Here is a 21,411-nt window from a genome sequence, read left to right as displayed (position 1 = left end):
CCAAGATTCATAGCACTACAACTCACTGTATCACTCAGTGCTTCCATTTGCAAGTTGTTGTGGGGCAACTTGGCTGTTCTTTCTTGGGTTTGTCCTGTTGGTATCCAGGAAAGGGGGGGGGCAGAGCCCGCCAACTGCTAAAGGACCTCCCCCCAGCCTAAGGGGAGGATCCACAGGTCTGTGATACCAAATAAATACATGGGACAACTAATGAAAAAAACAGGATCAGGAGTGAGGTCATAGGGCTAAAGGAAGGGAACTTGAGTTTGTGGAAGGAAATCTGATAAGCCTGGGAAATTCATTTCCTGGCAGTACCCAGCTGCTATGATGGTGTGCTGTTAACCTCCTGAATGTATAGATCTTGTTCTGCCTAACGACCAGGAGCCACTGCTTGTATGGAGGTACTTTCTTTTTCCTACGTTTGAACAAATTGCTTTTAGGAGTTCTTGGCTGGGATTTCAAGGGCTGTTTGGGGGCCAGAAAAGGCTGAGGGAGTGGCTTGCAGTTAGGAGTATGTGGAAGCTTGCAAGACGATTAATGCTTTGCTGTCTCTGTCAGAATTGGAATTATTCCTAAAATAACTGTGAGATTTGAATTGATGGGTTTCTGGAAATGCATGGGCACAATGATTGGACATACATTTTCATCCTATCCTTGTTATATGAACTAATGAGGAAGCATACTTACTCCATTGTTATGCAGGCCCTCGGTACTACTGTACCTCAGATGCACTGGAAGGGTGCATGATGCCAGGTGTTCCATAGCCTGGACTATTTCAGTGTGGACAAGCTGGTACATTCTCCCTTAACAACACACTCATCAATGGCCTGGCCCTGTCCAGTGTGATTTCAGAAACCCCGCATACCCTCTCCTGCTCTGGTTGATGAGGCCTTATCCTGATATGCACCGACAGTACAAGAGGAGTTTAACGACCACATGGAGCAAGTACAATAGAATGTGCCTTTGGCTGACTAAAGGCAAGATGTTACTGCTTATTGATTCATTGGGATTGCAGCATTTTTAACACCATCCATGTGATTGGGCATGTTGTGTGCTTCACAACGTTTTGTGAGCTTGAGAGAGAGTACTTTGGGATGGACTAGGTTGCCCAAAATTATGAATTGGAGTGGACTTACAGACAAACCTTAGTTCCACAGCACCTGCATATAGCAAAGGCCATAAGGGGATACTGCTGTGCTCGCATATTTCAACTGCATGGCAAATACGGGGAGGGGGCTGAATAATGGGCCTACGTGGCACATCTGGGCTGTTGCCTTGCATTCAATGTAGTGTGTATTCATGCATTAAAGAAATAAAGATTCCGTTCTCCAACTTCATTGAAAATTCATTGGCACTAAAAAAGTGGGCATATCAGTTACCCTAACTCAGTGAAGTTTGTGTAAACATAAGAAACTCTGTCCATCATCAGGACTGTAAACATCTTAGGGTATCCATTCTCTTTATAGCACTTTGGATCAGGTGTGGAGTGAAGATGATGCAGGTGAAGGTGTGGTGTTCCATGGCCTCATTGCTAGGGTCTCCCAGGAACAGCTCACCGCATTTTGTCTATTTCAGATAATTCCATGAGGATCCTGAGCCTAGTAATTTGCTCCTATACCTCAGGGACCCTGAAGAATCTCTCAAATTGCATCTGTGAAACTCTATATATCAATCCATCTCACAATCATGGTGCATGAAATCATGTTCTCCTCCTTTCTTTGATTCCACTGAACCTCTTTTTTCCATTTTCATCCGCTCACTCTCCATATTCTGCTGCTTCTTCAACTACACATGCTTTTCTGATCACGTCTGCCTGTTCAGAACTTTTCCTTAGGATTGTCCCACGAGAAGAAATTGTACCTTCCAGCTATCCAATATTTTTTTGGGGAGGAGGAGGATATGGGGCAGGTGTCGGTTATGAGCAGGCGTAGCAGCAACTGTTATTATGTTGCACCTTTTTCAGACTGCTGCAACCTTACTAGATCTGTTGCTTTAGATACTAGAATGAAAGAAAGACATGTTATTCCAGGCATTGGTGATGAAACCATTCATTTATGTTGAGGAAAACTTTGTATGACTCTTGACAGATTAACTGATAAATGACTGGACAGAGATTACAATTTATGGCAACAGCAGCAGAGGCTTCCCCTACCAAGGAACCTTGGCAATTGCCAAGAATTTTTACTGGTTTGAAAAAAAATCTATTTTATTACTAGGCTGAACAGATATCTCAATTTTATAGGGACTGACCTGATTTTGGGGTCTTTTACGTATATAGGCTCCTATTACCTCCCACCCCCTGTCCCGATTTTTTCACCCTTGCTGTCTGGTCACACTGTTTATTACTCTCTGAGAATGGACAAAAAATCAGATCGCCAGTAAACTGGCTGCTGCACTGATGGCAGGGCTTAGTAATATGCAGGGGATTGGATGGTACTGAATCTTGAAGCTAATTTTATGCCAATTTATATTGTGGCTAGGATGTGGCTACCAACCTTTTTAGCTTTTTAACTGTCTGCCATTTTGAATAGTGTGATTAGGAGAGTGAGGAGCTGGCCACTGCATCTGTCCTCGTATTGAAGCTGAAGTGAGGTTATAGACTAAGAACAACCCAACCTACGTATAAACAACGAGGAGTCCTGTGGCACCTCAGAGACGAAACAAATTTGTTTGGGCATAAGCTTTCATGGGTTAAAATCCATGAAATCTTATGCCCAAATAAATGTGTTAATCTCTAAGGTGCCACAAGGACTCTCGTTGTTCTTGCTGATACCAGACTAACCAGCTACCATTCTGAACCCTGCCACCTGAGTATGTGCTCATAATAACCAGTGATAGCAGCCTGAAGTGCTGATTCCTCCCTGCTTTTTTTAGTTTGGGAAATGTCCACCAGGCTTGCTTTCCTGTGTCAGAGAGGGGACCAGCTACTGTGAATCAGGTTTGACTCCTCTCCACGGTGAGGGCCACCCCTGTGCCTTTTCTTCTCCCTGCTCCACATCCAAGCTTCTGTCACAGCTTTCCAGACACCAAGTTCTGAAACCCATGCATGACCCCGCTCCACAGATGAGTGCATACAAAAGGGGCTCTGTGTTTTGTGTGGATGCTCAGAACACAGTCCATTCACTGTAAAACAACAGATTGTTGGGGCATCATTGGATCTCTTATTCTTATTCCTGGCCTTCCAGTAGCTCACCTTTAGTCCCCTTATCTTCTCTCTGCACTGCTTTCTGATCTGGTCTAGTCTGCTCAATTCTGTATTATCTTACTGCTTCTTTGATACACCTTCATTCAGTTTCCTTTTCCCATTGTTACTGTTAAAGTCGTGTGTTTTGTCACTTCAGCCCAGAGCTGCACCAGGATTCTGGCCGATTCATATGGCCAAGTGGATGCATGATGATACCCTCTTATCAAAGTATAGGCATGTGCCATCCTAGTTGCACCCCCTTCATGGCCTGGTGTGGCCCTGCAGGCGCCCCTGCCCTCACTTTTCCTCTAAGGTTCCAGAAATAATCTACTCACAACAAAATATCTTTTAAGGCAATATTGTCCCCTTCTTGGGTTTTAATATATTCAGCATAGCTCAGCTCCCCCTAAACTGAGCTTCCTTCACCCATTTCTGCATTTAGGGTTTTCTTCTTTGTGGGGCTGACTGGCAAGTTCATCCTTTTAGATCAGGGTTTCACCACCCTGCTTTAGAAACTTGATGTCTGCTTAGTTCTTCCCCTCAGCAGCTGCCTCTCGGCTAGGCTTGAAGCTTCACCTGCTGGTCATCTGACTACACTTCTACTTCTCATCAATGGCGTCTAATAATCCAAAATACCAATCTGGACCAGGTGGGAGAGAGGGAAGCGTGTCCTACCATTCTGCAAGGCACCTTGTCGTGGTCACTTAAAGGAACAGTGTAAGTTTTTCCCCATGTCTTCCCTCTCCCAGACCACCAACAGTTAACAGGGACCATTTTCCTCTCACTCACTGTTTTGATTTTTCTGGAAACCTGGAACAGGGTAACTGGCCTTGCTACCTCTTCCAGTCTTAAAGGGACAGTACCTCATTACAAGCGGCCACTGTTCTGCTGTTTCAGGCAGTAGAGCTGGGCAAGCCTGGAGAAACTGCAGTCAGGGTGGGACCATGGACATTGAGCAGAGGAATATGAGGTAAACTACTACCAGGCAGGGGTCAGAACACATAGAGATGGCACAGTGATACTCAGGAGAGGGTGCCCTGTGTGTATTCACATAGGTAACAACATAATAAAAGCAACTTCATAATCTGCCCTATAGCTCACAGCGTGGTGGCTGCCTCACCATGTGGCACTGATAACAGTGTGTGGATTTGTGAACATGTACTGTGTGAAGTAGGAAAAACCAGACTGAGCACAAGGTTAGCACCAGTGATGATAAAGCCATTGTGAGCAATGGGTATAGGTACATAGTCTCCTTTTCCAGGATAACTGCCAAGCTGGCAGTTCTCTGCTCCACAGAGCTTTTCTAGCAGCTTTGTGGTATTTAACTTTCCATTCCTTTAGAAAAGGTGACACATGTCTGGAATTCAGGAAAACCTGCTACGCTTGCTATTCTGGTAGATGCTAAATGTTAGAAGCAGTTAGACCTTTAGAAAAGCAAATTTACAAGAAGCCTGGGTGGGGAAGGCTTCCTGCTGAGCTGAATACAGGAGGGCAGGCAACATTTTCTCTCTTTGATTTCTGTCACATTCAGCAGAGTTTCCCAGGTGGCTGGACTGCTTTCAATACTATGTACCTGTTAGAAAAAGCTAATTTAGGAGCCATCAAGTAGCTGTTTATTTAACAGAAACTCAATATTGAAAGTGAAGCAGCCAGCGAGGAGGTAGTGGTGAGAGCAGTTGTTGGGTAAGTGTGTTTGGAGTAGGGAATCAGGGACGGGCCTTCTAGGGTGGAAAAAAAAATCTGTGCTTTATCCTGATTTGGCTTCTCAGTCCTAAAGTATGTTCTTCAAAATATCACTGAAATAATGTTTTCACACTATTCTCTCTCTCCCCATGTACATTCTGATGTATACAAGGAGTAAGTATGGCATTGTTCAGACCCATACTACATGCAAGTCTTTTCCATGGATATGAAAAAAACTCAGGCTAGCTGGATAGAACTGGATGCAATTAGAGATGAGCTGGAACAGTAACCCTAGCTCCTTATGCCTCTGAAGAGTGTGTTTGGAGGTGGGGGGGCGACTCTGAAAGCAGATCCAATCGGGATTTCACAGCAGGATCTTTTCTCTAATGGAAACCAAAAAGATCCTAAGGGCTTGTCTACATCAGAAAGTTGCAGCGCTGGTGAGGAGTTACAGCGCCTGCAACTTTGAAGGTGTACACATCTGCAGGGCACCACCAGCGCTGCAACTCCCTGTTTGCAGCGCTGGCCGTTACTCCCGTTTTTTCTGGGTGTAGAGGATCCAGCGCTGGTGATCCAGCGCTGGTAATCCAATGTAGACACTTACCAGCGCTTTTCTTGACCTCCGTGGAAGGAGGAAGCCTCTGGTAATCAAGCTGGTCTCCTTTCCCGGTTTGCTCTCTCGTTCCCGGAACCCCGAGCAAGCAGGTCTCCTTCCCTGCGGTTTGCAGGGTGGTTCGGGAACGCTGAGAGCAAACCGCGGCGAAGCTGGTCTCCTTTCCCGGTTTGCTCTCTCGTTCCCGGAACCCGAGCAAGCAGGTCTCCTTCCCTGCGGTTTGCTGGGTGGCTCCGGAACGCGAGAGCAAACCGCGGCGAAGCTGGTCTCCTTTCCCGGTTTGCTCTATCGTTCCCGGAACCCGGGCAAGAAGGTCTCCTTCCCTGCGGTTTGCTGGGTGGCTCCGGAACGCGAGAGCAAACCGCGGCGAAGCTGGTCTCCTTTCCCGGTTTGCTCTCTCGTTCCCGGAACCCCGGGCAAGCAGGTCTCCTTCCCTGCGGTTTGCTGGGTGGCTCGGGAACGCGAGAGCAAACCGCGGCGAAGCTGGTCTCCTTTCCCGGTTTGCTCTCTCGTTCCCGGAACCCGAGCAAGCAGGTCTCCTTCCCTGCGGTTTGCTGGGTGGCTCCGAGAACGCGAGAGCAAACCGCGGCGAAGCTGGTCTCCTTTCCCGGTTTGCTCTCGCGTTCCCGGAACCCCGAGCAAGCAGGTCTCCTTCCCTGCGGTTTGCTGGGTGGCTCCGGGAACGCGAGAGCAAACCGCGGCGAAGCTGGTCTCCTTCCCGGTTTGCTCTCGCGTTCCCGGAACCCCCCTTGAAGCCGCCCCAACAGCGCTGCAGTGTGGCACATCTAACACCACTTGCAGCGCTGGTTGCTGTAAGTGTGGCCACTCTGCAGCGCTGGCCCTATACAGCTGTACTAATACAGCTGTAACAACCAGCGCTGCAAAATTTTAGATGTAGACATGGCCTAAGTTTGAAGCATTAAGGGCATATCTAAACATATATCACTGCAGTGAGTCTGGCATAGAGCTCGCATGTCAGCATAAGAAAACGACCCTCCATGAATGGCAGTAGCTGTCAGTGGGGGAAGTTATGTTGTCAGCAGGGTGGCTTTTTCACACCACCTGAGTGACGCAAATTATAACATCAAGGCTATGTCTACACTACAGCTTATGTTTGGATGTTCCTCAATGCTCTCTGTAAATTTCTGATCCTGGTGCTGCTCTCTGCCAGGCTGGGCACTCTTAACTGTTCAAAGCAACCTGAGAGCTGCTCTAATTAAACCAAACTGCAGAAGGGCCAAAACTTGACCAAAGATTGGCATTGTTCGGGCCTGTCGCAGTCCCCCTTCCCTTCTTGCATGCCTCCCTTTTCCCTAACACATCAGCATGAGGGAAGGAAGGAAGGAAGGAAAAGTAGTATAAGTGCACTCATTTCAACTTGTACCAATGAGTATTCTCACTGTGCCTGCTGAGCTGGGTTAGTCTGCCTCTCAGAGCCCAGCGGTTAGCTTAAGAAGGTGCTCACTCCTCATGAGAGTCCTGAGAGTATGGTAGGTTCAACATTAAGGAGTGACAGAGTATAACTGTATGTGAGGTCACTGAAGGGGATGGTGAGGCTACCGTACCACCAATTAGTTTGTGTCATGCTTACTGCTCTGTTAATTGTTCAGAATCTTCACTTTCCTAGTCTGGCCAAGATACAGGGCGAGATCTTCTGGTGATACACGCTATATGCTGCTGTCAGGCCCTCAACCATGGGAGTCAACTGAGCCTCTGGGTTTACGCTACTGAAGTTGCTGATAAATCTAGAACTAGCGTGAACATCTGTCCTTTGTCCATCAATAGACAATTATTTAGCATCAGGACCAGTGTTGTCTCCATACAGTACTTAGGCCTAAAGCCAGGTTGAAAATGAATCAGCGGGGAGAGACTTCAGAAGATGCTACAGTTGCCACAACACAACCAATTTGTGATCTATTTATAGCTGGAAAGCTGTGACTTTTGACTTTTTATTTTATCTTTACTGCTGGGGGGTTTCTGCACCACTGTATGTACGCATATTTCATGTGCCATGCATATTTTTAATTTTTTTGCAGAAAATAGCTTCTGCTGAAAAGTTGCTGCAGTTCTGTCTTATGCCCCCACGAGAACACAGCAGCACAGGGGGTGCAGGGACACATGGTCATAAAGGGAGGGGTCTGGCTGAAAGGAGCGCAGGGACATATGGGGCCAGGGGCTGGCTGAGTGGGGGAGGTGAAAGAGCACATGGGGATAGGAGCAGATGTGCCTGACTGAATGGGAGAGGCTATGGGTCAGCCAGGATCTGCATGGGAAACTCTCCCTAACAATCCCCTCCCACTCCAAAATAACCCTGGTCCATACTTTTCCCACCTTTACCCAACAACCATTTAAGTTCATTCCCAGCCTCCTTCCTAGCAATTACTTCCCTCTCCCTCAGCTCCTCCATGAACCCTGACTCCCCCAAGCCTTTGCACTGCATCTGAGGGGTGCAGGAAACATGGTTCTGTGTTGTCATTCTAAATAAATTATTATTCGGAGTTCCATATTTATACACCTAGTAAGGAATCTTTGTCAAAAAATCGTTTACTGAACTTTTTGTTGTCTGTATTATTACAGATATACTTGCTGATGGTATTTTGAAATAAATTACCACCATAATTGAAACTGATGTTATTACTGTGTTATTTGACAAATAAAATATGCCAGAATTTTAAAATATCATGTGCAAAATCTTTTTAATTTTCTGGCACAAAATTCCCCCAGGTGTATATCTTTCATAGCATTCTAGGACTGGAAGAGACCTTGAGAGGTCATCGAGTCTAGTCCCCTGCCCTCATGGCAGGACCAAATACTGTCTATACCTGGATAGACATTTATCTAAACCTACTATTAAATATCTCCAGAGATGGAGATTCCACAACTCCCCTAGGCAATTTATTCCACTGTTTAACCACCGTGACAGTTAGGAAACTTTTTCCTAATGTCCAACCTAACCTCCTTGCTGTAGCCAATTGTTTCTGTTTCTATCCTTAGAGGCTAAGGTGAACAAGTTTTCTCCATCCTCCTTATGACACCCTTTTAGATATCTGAAAACTGCTATCATGTCCCTTCTCAGTCTTCTCTTTTCCAAACATAAACAAACCAATTATTTCAGCCTCCTTCATAGGTCATGTTCTCATGACCTTTAATCATTCTTGTTGCTCTTCTCTGGGCCCTCTTCAGTTTCTCCACATCTTTCTTGAAATGCGGTGCCCAAACTGGACACAATACTCCAGTTGAGGCCTAATCAGCACAGAGTAGAGTGGAAGAATGACTTCTCGTGTCTTGCTCACAACACACCTGTCCATGCATCCCAGAATCATGTTTGCTTTTTTTGCAACAGCATCACCACTGTTGACTCATATTTAATTTGTGGTCCATTATAACCCCTAGATCACCTTTCTGCCATACTTCTTCCTAGACAGTCTCTTCCCAGTATGTGATGAAACTGATTGTTCCTTCCTAGTGGAGCACTTTGCATTTGTCTTTGTTAACTTCATCCTGTTACCTCAGACCATTTCGTCCAGATAATTTTGAATTATAACCCTGTCCTCCAAAGCAGTTGCAATGCCTCCCCAGTTTGGTATCATCTGCAAACTTAATAAGCGTACTTTTTATGCCATATCTAAGTCGTTGATGAAGATATTGAACACGGCCAGTCCCAAACACAGACCGCTGTGGACACCACTTGTTATACCTTTCCAGCAGGATTGGGAACCATTAATAACTACCCTCTGAGTACGGTTATCCAGCCAGTTATGCACCCACCTTATAGTAGCCCCATCGAAGTTGTATTTGCCTAGTTTATTGATAAGAATGTCATGCAAGACCGTATTAAGTGCCTTACTAAAGTCTAGGTATACCACATCCACCACTTCTCCCTTATCCACAAGACTTGTTATCCTATCAAAGAAAGCTATCAGATTTGTTTGACATGATTTGTTCTTACAAATCCATGCTGGCTATTTCCTATCACCTTACCACCTTCCAAGTGTTTGCAGATCATTTCCTTAATTACTTGCTCCATTATCTTCCCTGGCACAGAAGTTAAACTAATTGGTCTATAGTTTCCTGGGTTGTTTTATTTCCCCTTTTTATAGATGGGCACTATATTTGCCCTTTCCCAGTCTTCTGGAATCTCTCCTGTCTCCCATGGTTTCCAAAGACAATAGCTAGAGGCTCAGATACCTCCTTTATTAGCTCCTTGAGTATTCTAGGATGCATTTCATCAGGTGACTTGCAGACATGTAATTTTTCTAAGTGATTTTTAACTTTTTTTTTTTTTATTTTATCTTCTAAACCTATCCCTTTCCCATTAGCATTCACTATGTTAGGCATTCCTTCAGATTTCTCAGTGAAGACCGAAACAAAGAAGCCATTAGGCATCTCTGCCATTTCCAGGTTTCATGTTACTGTTTCTCCCTCCTCACTGAGCAGTGGGCCTACCCTGTCCTTGGGCTTCCTCTTGCTTCTAATGTATCGATAAAAAGTCTTCTTGTTTCCCTTTATTCCTGTAGCTAGTTTGAGCTCATTTTGTGCCTTTGCCTTTCTAATCTTGCCCCTGCATTCCTGTGTTGTTTGCCTATATTCATCCTTTGTAATCTGTCCTAGATCATGCAAGATCTCGTGGTTAAGCCAAGGTGGTCTTTTGCCACATTTTTCTATCTTCCTACCCAGCGGAATAGTTTGCTTTTGGGCCCTTAATAATGTCTTTTTAAAAAACTGTCAACTCTCCTTAGTTGTTTTTCCCCTCAGGCCAGTCCAGACTAGGGCATTAAAATCAATTTTAGATACGCAACTTCAGCTACGTGAATAACGTAGCTGAAGTCGAATTTCTAAAATCGAGGTACTCACCCGTCCAGATGGCGCGGCATCGATGTCCGCGGCTCTCCGTGTCAATTCCGGAACTCCGTTCGGGTTGATGGAGTTCCGGAATCGATGTAAGCGCGCTCGGGGATCGATACGTCGCGTCCAGACTAGACGCGATATATCGATCCCTGAGCAATCAATTTTAACCCGCCGATGCCGCGGGTTAGTCTGGACTGTCCCTGCCTGCAGGTATATGGGATCTTGGGGAGCAATTACCACACAGGTGGGGTGCAAAATAAACTTTATTAAGAAAATGCAAAAACAGGGAAAATTTATAGTGAGGGGTATGGGGTTTGTTAAGGTAGGCAATTGGGGGGGGAGTTCTTTTAGTATAGTATAGGGGGTTTCAATAGTGGGGTACAATACAGCGGGGTACAATACAGTTGGTAACCAACTAACACTGAAGTATAAATGTAACAGGTAGCTAACAATTTCTAGGTAAAGGGTGTGTCACAGCAGCATATAACCAACTAACAGTTATGGGTAAATGTGTTAAATACCAACAACTCTAGGTAAAAATGTGTCACAGTGGTGTAAATATAAAATGTGAGGTGTGTGAGAGAGAAAAAGGGTAACCAATGGGGTTTTATGCTAGACTTCAGTAATACAATTGAGGTTTGGCAGCAGTAGGAGCGGGGTGAACACGTGGGGGAAGGGATTAAAAGAGAGAGAGAGAAAGGCAGTGGTAGAGGAATGAGGTTAGGAGATGGGGGAAGAGGAGCACGTGGTGGAGCAGAAACCAAAGATAGAGGCGCTACAGAGGGAGATTTAAACTCAGGGAGACACAGAGAGCAGACAGGCTGCAAGTTTAAACAGCAGAGAGACTGCAATGAGTGACTGGGGAGCTCGGGGGGGGGATTTGGTGCAGTGGGAAGACAAATTCAAATAGTAAAAACCTTATCTATCCCCTAACTTAATCAAACTTATATAAAATGACAAGCAGCTACAGAATACAACCAGGCAATGATTTTCTAAACTTATCTTAACCAACAATTAGGCAACACAACAAATATCACAGAAACTTACAAGCTCTACAATCTTAACAAACTATGACTTATTAAATTAAAAAAAAACAAGACCTATGGTGCACCTTATGCTATGGGGAGGTTACAGAGGGCAGAGTGGTATGTATCCAGGACCCAGCTCCCAAGGAAGCCAAGGGATGGTGGCTACAGCAGTGGATACAGCTGAAAGCAGAGAGCCCCAAGGCAAAGCCCACAGGAGCAGAGCTTAGCAGTGGCAAAGAGCCCTGTAGTTTAAGAGAGGTCTTAAGACACAGACCAAGGTTTAGCTTGAGTCTGTGTGCTGGGGAAACAGAGCCAGCAGCTAAAATAATAAAATAAAAGTATAGAAAGTTTTACAGAGGGATTCTTACCAGTCCCCAAGGCAGCAGCAAAGGCAGAAGCAGCAGCAACATCAGAAGAGGCAAGGAGGGTTCGGTACAGTCTCAATAATCAGGAGATCTCTCAGGTAGCAATTTGTTTTTCGTGGGGGGGGTTTTTTCAAAAACGGGGGTACGCTCAAAAATAAAACGAGAGCGGAGAAAGGACCCCCAGAACCCCTGGCTGATCAGACCAGGCAGCAATGCAGGAACCTTTCTGAGGTGTGTTTCAAAAATGTCTGGTTTTAAAGGCAAACTTGGGCAGTTTCCCACCAGTAATCCTGATAGGCTCCCTCTGTCACAGGGGAGGGGGCACAGGGGAAAAACTGAAGGTAAGCCCAGAGACATGCCTGGACATAGTCCTGTGCAATAGGTGACTCAAGAGCACATGAGACTATGACTCATGCCCAGGATCTTAAAACCACAATAGGCCTTGCAGCTCTGGACATTGCCTACCCTACACCAAGCCCAGGTTCAACGAGGTGATAACAGGACTAACCCTTTGAAAAGGGCAGTGGTCCCATTTAGCATGCAGCACAAGTGGCCACCCTTTGAGAAGGGCAATGGCTCTTGTTAAACAACTTAAGGGGCCCTCCCTTTGAGAAGGGCAGTGGCCCTGGTAAACAACTTAACAGCCAGGGAAGGGCAGCCACAGGAGAACAGAAAACAAAATGGAGTCTGGGGAAACAAAATGGAATAGGGGAATAGCTGTAACGGACATGCCCCCCTGGCCGACCTGAACGGGCTGTGAGGGGGATGTCCCATGCAAAGACCAAAAAAGGAAAAAAAAAAAAAAGAGGACAAAAAAAAAGGTTTTACAAGTCATCGTCTTCGTAGTATGGAGGTGGTGGTTTGCTGCTGTCCAAGGGGATGGAGGAATACCTCACCTGCAAAGGCAGGGCTGTCACAACCTTATGAATTAGCTGCTTGACCACTGCTATCCCCAACAGAAAGGCCACAAGAACAATAGCCACAGTGATAAGCCACTGCTTGATGGACTGAGCCCAGGTCTCCAACCCCCAGCTGGACCACTGAGCTTGCCACCAATCCCACTGCTTACGCTCTTTACGAATCTGGATGGAGAGGGAGGATAGTTGGTCAGCCACGGCTGAGACATTGTTCCACCCAGGCTGAAGGCGCAGGCAACATTGTCCTTTAAAGCGAGGATCGAGGTCCTCCAAGGCGACACAAAAGTCCTTCTGTAGAATGGTCTGGATCAGAAGACTGTTCTGCTCGGCGTAGTTGGCTAGGATAGTGAGGGCGTCGCTGGTTCGACGAAGTCCTTCTGCTGTGATGTTGGTGAGGGCTTCCAGACCAAGCGACAGTCCACGGATTTGCTGTAAAGTTAAACTGTATGAGAGGGGGTTAAACTGTATGTACCCTCCTATGACCATCTCGGTGGCTGACTTGAGTCGCTCCCATGCGGTGGCTGTTCGTCGTTTGCGTGGTGAGGAGAAGAAGGGGCGACGGTGGTGAAAGAGCCCTCCTCCCTTTATGACGAGTTGCCCGATGGCACATACCCCCTTTGGGAATGCGGGTAGAGCAGTCCGGGCAATGTTGTTCCCACAGAGCCACACTTGTCCTGGGGAAGAGGGTAAAAACTGGTCATGGATGGAGCTTCGCTGGGGGGATTTCTGGCCAGGTGGTATATCGACCTCCATCCATAGTAGGTGGGCGGCTCTGACCTGTCTCAGTTCTACATGGGTCTGAGCTGTGGATAAGTATTGGGTGGGGTTAAACACTGTACTTGTTGAAAGATGATTAATAAACCTGGTGAACTCAGTGCGGTATCTTGAGCTTCCTTTCTTGGGGTTTGAGTTAGGCCGAGGTCCTATGAACCATTGGGTGCAATTGGGATACTGCCCCAACGGAGTGGGATTGGAGAAGCCAAAGAACACGATGCAGGGGGCTGCTGGGAGTGGTCCTGTCACCGCAACAGGGGCGAATGAGTTGGGTCTTTGGTCGTCGCTGGTGGTGTTGCACGTGAACAGAGGCCGATGAACCCAGTTTGTGTTGTTGCAGGCTGAAGCTGGATGCTGTGGAGTCAGGTTCGTGAGGGGGAGGAACTCCCAGAGGAAGGGGGACCCTCCCTCTGAAGCCTTTGGTCTTGTACAGGCAACGCAATCGTGTGATGGGGGGACATCTGACAGGTTCCCGATGAGGACCTCCTGTAGGGCGTAGGCTCTCAACCAGGCAACCAGGGGGTTTTCTCGAGGCGGGGCGGCAATCATGGCGACTGATTCCTATGGAGACATAAAAGAAAATTGGCCCATCTAGGGCCTGTTATGACTGAACACTAAGCCAGTTGTGGTGGACCAGGTCAGGCTTGCCCCGTCCATCTATTTGAATATGATAGGTGTTAGGGAACCGGCCAGGTGTGATGATGGTGGCTGCTAATGGAGTGCAGGTTCCCTGGGCATTGGGAATAGAGACCCACACTGGCTGAGAAATACTATAGGCAGGTTTCCAAGGTTCCCGTGGTTTAGGAGCAATTTCTGGCCATCGGCTGTATGCTGTATTAAGGGAAATGAGGGCTTGAGGCAGGACCCGGTCCCATCCCTTGTAATCAGGGGTGCTAAGTATGGCCCGAATCTGGGTCTTCAGCATTCCGATCCGTCTCTCTACGACTCCGTTGCTTTGGGGGTGATATGGCAGGTGGGTGTGAAGACGCACCCCCCACTGGGACACCGTCTGGTCTATAGCTTTACTGGTGAACGGTGGCCCTCCATCGGTCTGGATCTCTTCGGGTGCCCCCCAGGCAGCAATTACCTGGAGAAGGGCCACAGAAACAGCTGGTGCAGTAGATCGCCTGAGGGGAGAACACATTAACTGACGAGACCCTAGGTCAACTATTACAAGCCCCTTTGGATACTGTTTGGCCCCTGGGAGGGGGCCAATGAGGTCCATCTGCCAGGTTTTACCTGGGCTAAAGTGCTCAGGGCTATAAGCACCATGAGCATAGACAGGCTTGTTAGTGACTCGTGCCTGTTGGCAGCTCAGATACCCTTGAACAGCTTGGGTGCACTGCTGCCTAGACACGCTCGATGTTCGTCTCCCTCGGTCAGTCAACAGCTGATGTAGGGCACGGGCAGGCAGGTGCCCCCACTCTTTATGAAGCCAGGTGATGAAGGGATCACTGCAAGAGATAATGTTAACCTGGGATATGTTACACTTATATTCTCGGAGTTGTAGATCCAGGCTGGAATGAAGAGAGTTACTGTCAGACCTGTGTGAAGGACAATGAGTAACAAACCATGGCAGCTTGGACTGTGCTGCCAGTTGAGTAATCTGTGCCCATATTTCTTCATGAGCGGTGGGCCGTCCTTCTCCCATCAGGATGGACACGCAGTAGCTTGAGTCCACTCCCAGGACCACGCGTGTTTTTGGGTGGGCTGCCACAATGTGAGAGGCTGCCAGTAGGACGCCTTCTGCTTCGGCCTTCTGAGCTGAGCTGGAAAAATCTAAGGGTTTAACTTTGAGGGTGTTACAGGTAGCACACAGCATTCCTGCTCGGGGAGAAGGCGATGTGCCCCCATCAGATACAATCCAAGGGGCATAGGCACTCAGTTGGGCAATAGCCCCCGGCTCAGTGGGAGCTGCAGTGGAGGAGGACTTGAGGGCCCAATGTCCAAATACCTCCTGGGCCTGGTAAACGAGTCGCTCCCAGGTAGCAGGGGCTCCCTGGAACTGGGGGGCCGGGGTGAAGGTGAGGTATGGGAGAAGCTCCACATGAAGCCCCTTTAGGGTGCCTGTGGCAGATTTACCCCATGGGAGAGCACACTGGACAGCAAGCATGGCAATGCCCACAGGCCCATAACGATATTCGGGTCCTGACAACTTCCGGGCCTGATTGTGGACAGGGAGGTCCTCTTGGGACACAGTTACGGCCACATGGTCTGAGGACACAGTGAGGGTAATTTCAATAGGGTTGGTGGGATTCCATCGAGCCAAGGTGGGCCCAGAGCCCAACCAGGCAGCCAGAGAAGACACCGCCTGCTCGGCCTCTGGTGTCCAAGGGGTTTTAATGTTCCTGGCATATTGCTGCAAAACAGATAGTTGTGGCAACAAAGCAGCAGGGAGAAACTGTCTGTGATAGTTAATTACACCTAACACATGCTGCACTTCACGTCTGGGGGGAGCTACCCCCAAGGGGAAAGAATTCGTGAGTGGGTGGTAAGTTAAGTGGCGTAGCTGTCCCTTTTCTACAGTAAAACCTAAAAACTGAAAGGTAGAAGTAGCAGTGAGGACACTTTTAGGCAAACTGAGGTTCCACCCATCGGTGGATAAAGCGGCCTGAACCTGTTCAGTGACCTTTTGTACTTCAGTTGGTATGGTGCCAGTTATAAGAATGTCGTCCACGTAATAGACAACATGAATGTTGGGGAGGGATGGTACCTTCTCTAATGTGCGGGTTAGGGCCTCACTGGCACAGGCAGGTGAGTTTTTGTACCCTTGGGGACACGCTTGCCATTGGTACTGGGCTCCCTGGTAAGCGAAGTTTAACAATCCCTTGGGGTCATAGAGGGGGATCTGATAAAACATATCTTTTAGGTCTATTGTACAGGCCCATTGGTTAGTGTCGTCCAGTAGGATGCGTTCTATAGTGGAGATATCCCATTTGGCGGCGAATGCTACTGATCGTATATGTTTGTTAGCGGCGCGATAATCTATAACCATCCTGTACTCATTGGTTTTGTGTGGTTTTGGGATTCCCCATGCACTGGACAAGTATTTGCTCGCTGACACACGCCGAATCTTGTTATCATTAAGCAATGTTTCAATGAGCTGGGCAATGTGTGGTTGACCTTCTGGGGCTGTGGGTATGGGTCTGTATTTCCAGGGTGTGGGGTTGAGAAGTTCAGGTTCATGGGGGGCACTGGCACCCGATAGGGTGACTGGTAGTGCATCAAGCACGGCTTCGGCCAGTTTAAAATGCCGTAGCTCCCGAACCCCAAGGAGTGGCATGGGTCCCACTAGGGCCCGAAATGTTACTGGTGTGTGGCCTATGGATGCGTGTACCTTTACTTCTGCACGGGGTTCTGTGCTGTTGAGGCCTTGCACATAAATGGTGTGTCCTGTGGGGGTCTGAGGGACGTGAGGAGGAACAATGGACACCTGTGCCCCCGTGTCCAGCAAAAAGGGGATGACGAGACCCTTGTCAAAAACTAGTGGATAATAGGGGCGGGGGTCCCCTTGCCGGGTGCTGGCCGCCGCCAAGCACCCGGCCATTACCCGTTTTTTGGCTGGGAAGGTTCTGAGCACTCTTCCCATCCCAGAGCTATGGCCAAGGCTCTTTGCTGCTCACTATTGAGCTTACGTACAACCTCCTTAGTGAGGCCCTTGTACAATAAGAACCCAAAAATTTTGCGTTCTGTAAATGAATGCTGTGAGTACTGGGGCCTGGGTTGTGAACTGGCATGTGGGGGGTGTGGACTGGCGTGTGGTGGGGGTGGACTGATGTGTGGTGGGGGTGGACTGATGTGTGGTGGGGGTGGACTGATGGGTAGAGCTTGGGCCGAGGGCCATCTTATTTTCTCGAGGGCTTCATAGAGTCGCCCAATGGGGCGCCTAGCATACCCCCTTAGCCACAGAACTGCCCCAGTGTCAGGGATGGTACTGCTATCCATGGCTAAGTCAATGGCAGCTTCGTCTATGGGTATCTCGGTGGGGTCAATAACGTGTCTGAAGGCATTGACCTGGTTAATCTGAGCCTGAGTGAGCCCCAGAGGGTGTTGGGTAGGGGACCACAGCATGATGGACCCCCCTGCGATGGCACATCTGAGGGAAGAGATGTCCTTGACGCTTCCTCTGGGGACTTGGATCCCTTGAAGGGAGTGCTGTAAATGGAGGAAGGCCAGTGCTGGGGCGGTCAGGGGCCATGCAGTTTTAGATATTACCAGGCTCCCTGAGAGACCCCTGGACCAGTTACTGGTCCTGGCTAATACTATGCCCTCTTCTCTATCCACTAACTCTTGTCCGTTTTCCAGAGCCAGGTGGCCTAGCCACAGTAGTGGTGGCTCATTGGCCCCCCTAGCGGTGTCCGAGATGAACTCCTTCATCTCTGCTTTGGAGCGAGGTTGGAGTTCTGTCACCTGTGTGGTATTGCCCTGGTTATCAATCTTTATACGACTGATGGATACCGGCAGGGCTTCACCAGAGGTGACAGTGGGTGCAGGTTCATGGGCTTGGGCCTCTAGAGGGGCTGAAGGTAAGGCTGGGTATAGTGGGGTTTTCTTGAGGGGAGATGAGGTCTCTGGGTGGGTATATGGGGGTGGTTTTTCAGGGGATTTATTGGGACTGGGCAGGCTAGAGGTCAGCAGTGGTCCCTCCTGGCTAGCCTGGCTAGTGGCCTCCTTGGCTGAGGTCATTAGGGCCCCATAGAAAACAGTTAGTTTATCAAGGGCCTGAGCCAGGATCTCATAGGTAACTGTGGCTACCTTTTGGGGCTTATATATGTCATGCCACAGTTTCTTGGGCTTTCGAATTTCATCCAGCTTCTGCACCAGTTCTGTTAATATCTGGTGGGTGGGGGACCCCTGCAAAATTCGAGGTTCAGGGGCAAGCTTAGATGGAGCCCCCCCGCAGGCTTTCACAACCCTTCCCACCTCTCTCCAGAGGCGGGTGGGATCTGAATCTGCGGCTGGCTCTCCTGCCTTAGTGCAGACTGGCCGGAGGCTGGAATCAGCAGGGCTGGCCCTGAATGTGGGGTGGCAGATTAAGAGGCACCCCACATCAGTGAGCCCCAGGGGGGTGGTATACACCCTGGAGCTCTGGCCTTTGCCAATAGTACAGATCCATTCTAGGGCCTTAGGCTGCTGTTTACTTTGCAGCAAGTGGTATTGTAGGTGGTTGGTCTGATCTTCCTCTGTCCCAGAGGTCTTGGCCTCTTTCCAGGGACAGGGAGGGCAGTAATTGTTACCCCAAGATCCTGTTCGTGACGCCATGTCCCTGCCTGCAGGTATATGGGATCTTGGGGAGCAATTACCACACAGGTGGGGTGCAAAATAAACTTTATTAAGAAATGCAAAAACAGGGAAAATTTAATAGTGAGGGGTATGGGGTTTGTTAAGGTAGGCAATTGGGGAGGGAGTTCTTTTAGTATAGTATAGGGGGTTTCAATAGTGGGGTACAATACAGTGGGGTACAATACAGTTGGTAACCAACTAACACTGAAGTATAAATGTAACAGGTAGCTAACAATTTCTAGGTAAAGGGTGTGTCACAGCAGCATATAACCAACTAACAGTTATGGGTAAAATGTGTTAAATAACCAACAACTCTAGGTAAAAATGTGTCACAGTGGTGTAAATATAAAATGTGAGGTGTGTGAGAGAGAAAAAGGGTAACCAATGGGGTTTTATGCTAGACTTCAGTAATACAATTGAGGTTTGGCAGCAGTAGGAGCGGGGTGAACACGTGGGGGAAGGGATTAAAAGAGAGAGAGAGAAAGGCAGTGGTAGAGGAATGAGGTTAGGAGATGGGGGAAGAGGAGCACGTGGTGGAGCAGAAACCAAAGATAGAGGCGCTACAGAGGGAGATTTAAACTCAGGGAGACACAGAGAGCAGACAGGCTGCAAGTTTAAACAGCAGAGAGACTGCAATGAGTGACTGGGGAGCTCGGGGGGGGGGGATTTGGTGCAGTGGGAAGACAAATTCAAATAGTAAAAACCTTATCTATCCCCTAACTTAATCAAACTTATATAAAATGACAAGCAGCTACAGAATACAACCAGGCAATGATTTTCTAAACTTATCTTAACCAACAATTAGGCAACACAACAAATATCACAGAAACTTACAAGCTCTACAATCTTAACAAACTATGACTTATTAAATTAAAAAAAAAACAAGACCTATGGTGCACCTTATGCTATGGGGAGGTTACAGAGGGCAGAGTGGTATGTATCCAGGACCCAGCTCCCAAGGAAGCCAAGGGATGGTGGCTACAGCAGTGGATACAGCTGAAAGCAGAGAGCCCCAAGGCAAAGCCCACAGGAGCAGAGCTTAGCAGTGGCAAAGAGCCCTGTAGTTTAAGAGAGGTTTTAAGACACAGACCAAGGTTTAGCTTGAGTCTGTGTGCTGGGGAAACAGAGCCAGCAGCTAAAATAATAAAATAAAGTATAGAAAGTTTTACAGAGGGATTCTTACCAGTCCCCAAGGCAGCAGCAAAGGCAGAAGCAGCAGCAACATCAGAAGAGGCAAGGAGGGTTCGGTACAGTCTCAATAATCAGGAGATCTCTCAGGTAGCAATTTGTTTTTCGTGGGGTTTTTTTTTTCAAAAACGGGGGTACGCTCAAAAATAAAACGAGAGCGGAGAAAGGACCCCCCAGAACCCCTGGCTGATCAGACCAGGCAGCAATGCAGGAACCTTTCTGAGGTGTGTTTCAAAAATGTCTGGTTTTAAAGGCAAACTTGGGCAGTTTCCCACCAGTAATCCTGATAGGCTCCCTCTGTCACAGGGGGAGGGGGCACCAGGAGAAAAACTGAAGGTAAGCCCAGAGACATGCCTGGACATAGTCCTGTGCAATAGGTGACTCAAGAGCACATGAGACTATGACTCATGCCCAGGATCTTAAAACCACAATAGGCCTTGCAGCTCTGGACATTGCCTACCCTACACCAAGCCCAGGTTCAACGAGGTGATAACAGGACTAACCCTTTGAAAAGGGCAGTGGTCCCATTTAGCATGCAGCACAAGTGGCCATCCCTTTGAGAAGGGCAATGGCTCTTGTTAAACAACTTAAGGGGCCCTCCCTTTGAGAAGGGCAGTGGCCCTGGTAAACAACTTAACAGCCAGGGAAGGGCAGCCACAGGAGAACAGAAAACAAAATGGAGTCTGGGGAAACAAAATGGAATAGGGGAATAGCTGTAACGGACATGGACGTGTGCTCAGTCTTGATTCCCATGGGACCTTACCTATCAGCTCTCTGAGCTTACCAAAATCCGCCTTCCTGAAATCCATTGTCTTTATTTTGCTGTACTCCCTTCTACCTTCCTTAGAATTGTGAACTCTCTGATTTCGTGATCACTTTCACCCAAGCTGCCTTCTACTTTCAAATTCTCAACGAGTTCCTCCCTATTTGTTAAAATCAGGTCTAGAACAGCTTCCCCCAAATAGCTTTTTCAATCTTCTGAAGTAAAAAGTTGTCTGCAGTGCAGTCCAAGAACTTATTGGATAGTCTGTGCCCCGCTGTGTTATTTTCCCAACATATATCTGGATAGTTGAAGTCCCCCATCACCACCAAATCTTGGGTTTGGATGATTTTGTTAGTTGTTTAAAAAAAGTCTCATCCACTTCTCCCACTGGTTAGGTGGCCTGTAGTAGACTCCTAGCATGACATCACCCTTTTTTTTTACCCTTTTTGGCCTAACCCAGAGACTCTCAACACTTCCATCTCTATGTCCCTCTCTACTTCAGTACAGTGTGTACATTTTTAATATGTAAGACAACACCTCCCTTTTCCCCCATCTATCCTTCCTGAGCAAGCTGTACCCATGCACACTAACATTCCAATTATGTGTATTATCCCACCAAGTTTCGGTGATGCCAACAATGTCATAGTTGTATTTATTTATTAGCACTTCCAGTTCTTCCTGGTTGTTACCATACTTCTCGCTTTTGTATGTAGGCATCTAAGATACTGATTTGATCTTGTCTCCCAGTTTTGCCTTGACCCTCCT

The 21,411-nt window shown here is 47.8% G+C and overlaps 2 protein-coding genes across 4 annotated transcripts in view; one reads left to right on the top strand and one right to left on the bottom strand.

Moving 5' to 3' along the window:
* The window catches only part of PCDH11X (protocadherin 11 X-linked), a 1,094,905-nt gene that overhangs the window by 341,456 nt on the left and 732,038 nt on the right, over positions 1-21,411 (top strand). The window lies entirely within an intron of this gene.
* Positions 12,966-14,007, bottom strand: LOC115657300. Its single transcript, XM_030574961.1, has 2 exons — positions 13,501-14,007; positions 12,966-13,312 (listed from the first exon to the last, which is right to left on the bottom strand). The coding sequence occupies exons 1-2, from the start codon at positions 13,959-13,961 to the stop codon at positions 13,096-13,098; spliced, it is 678 nt and encodes a 225-aa protein (XP_030430821.1). The 5' UTR covers positions 13,962-14,007; the 3' UTR covers positions 12,966-13,095.

This window comes from Gopherus evgoodei, chromosome 9 (genome assembly GCF_007399415.2).
Source record: "Gopherus evgoodei ecotype Sinaloan lineage chromosome 9, rGopEvg1_v1.p, whole genome shotgun sequence".
NCBI lineage: Eukaryota > Metazoa > Chordata > Testudines > Testudinidae > Gopherus > Gopherus evgoodei.
This window is presented reverse-complemented; position numbering and strand designations above follow the sequence as displayed.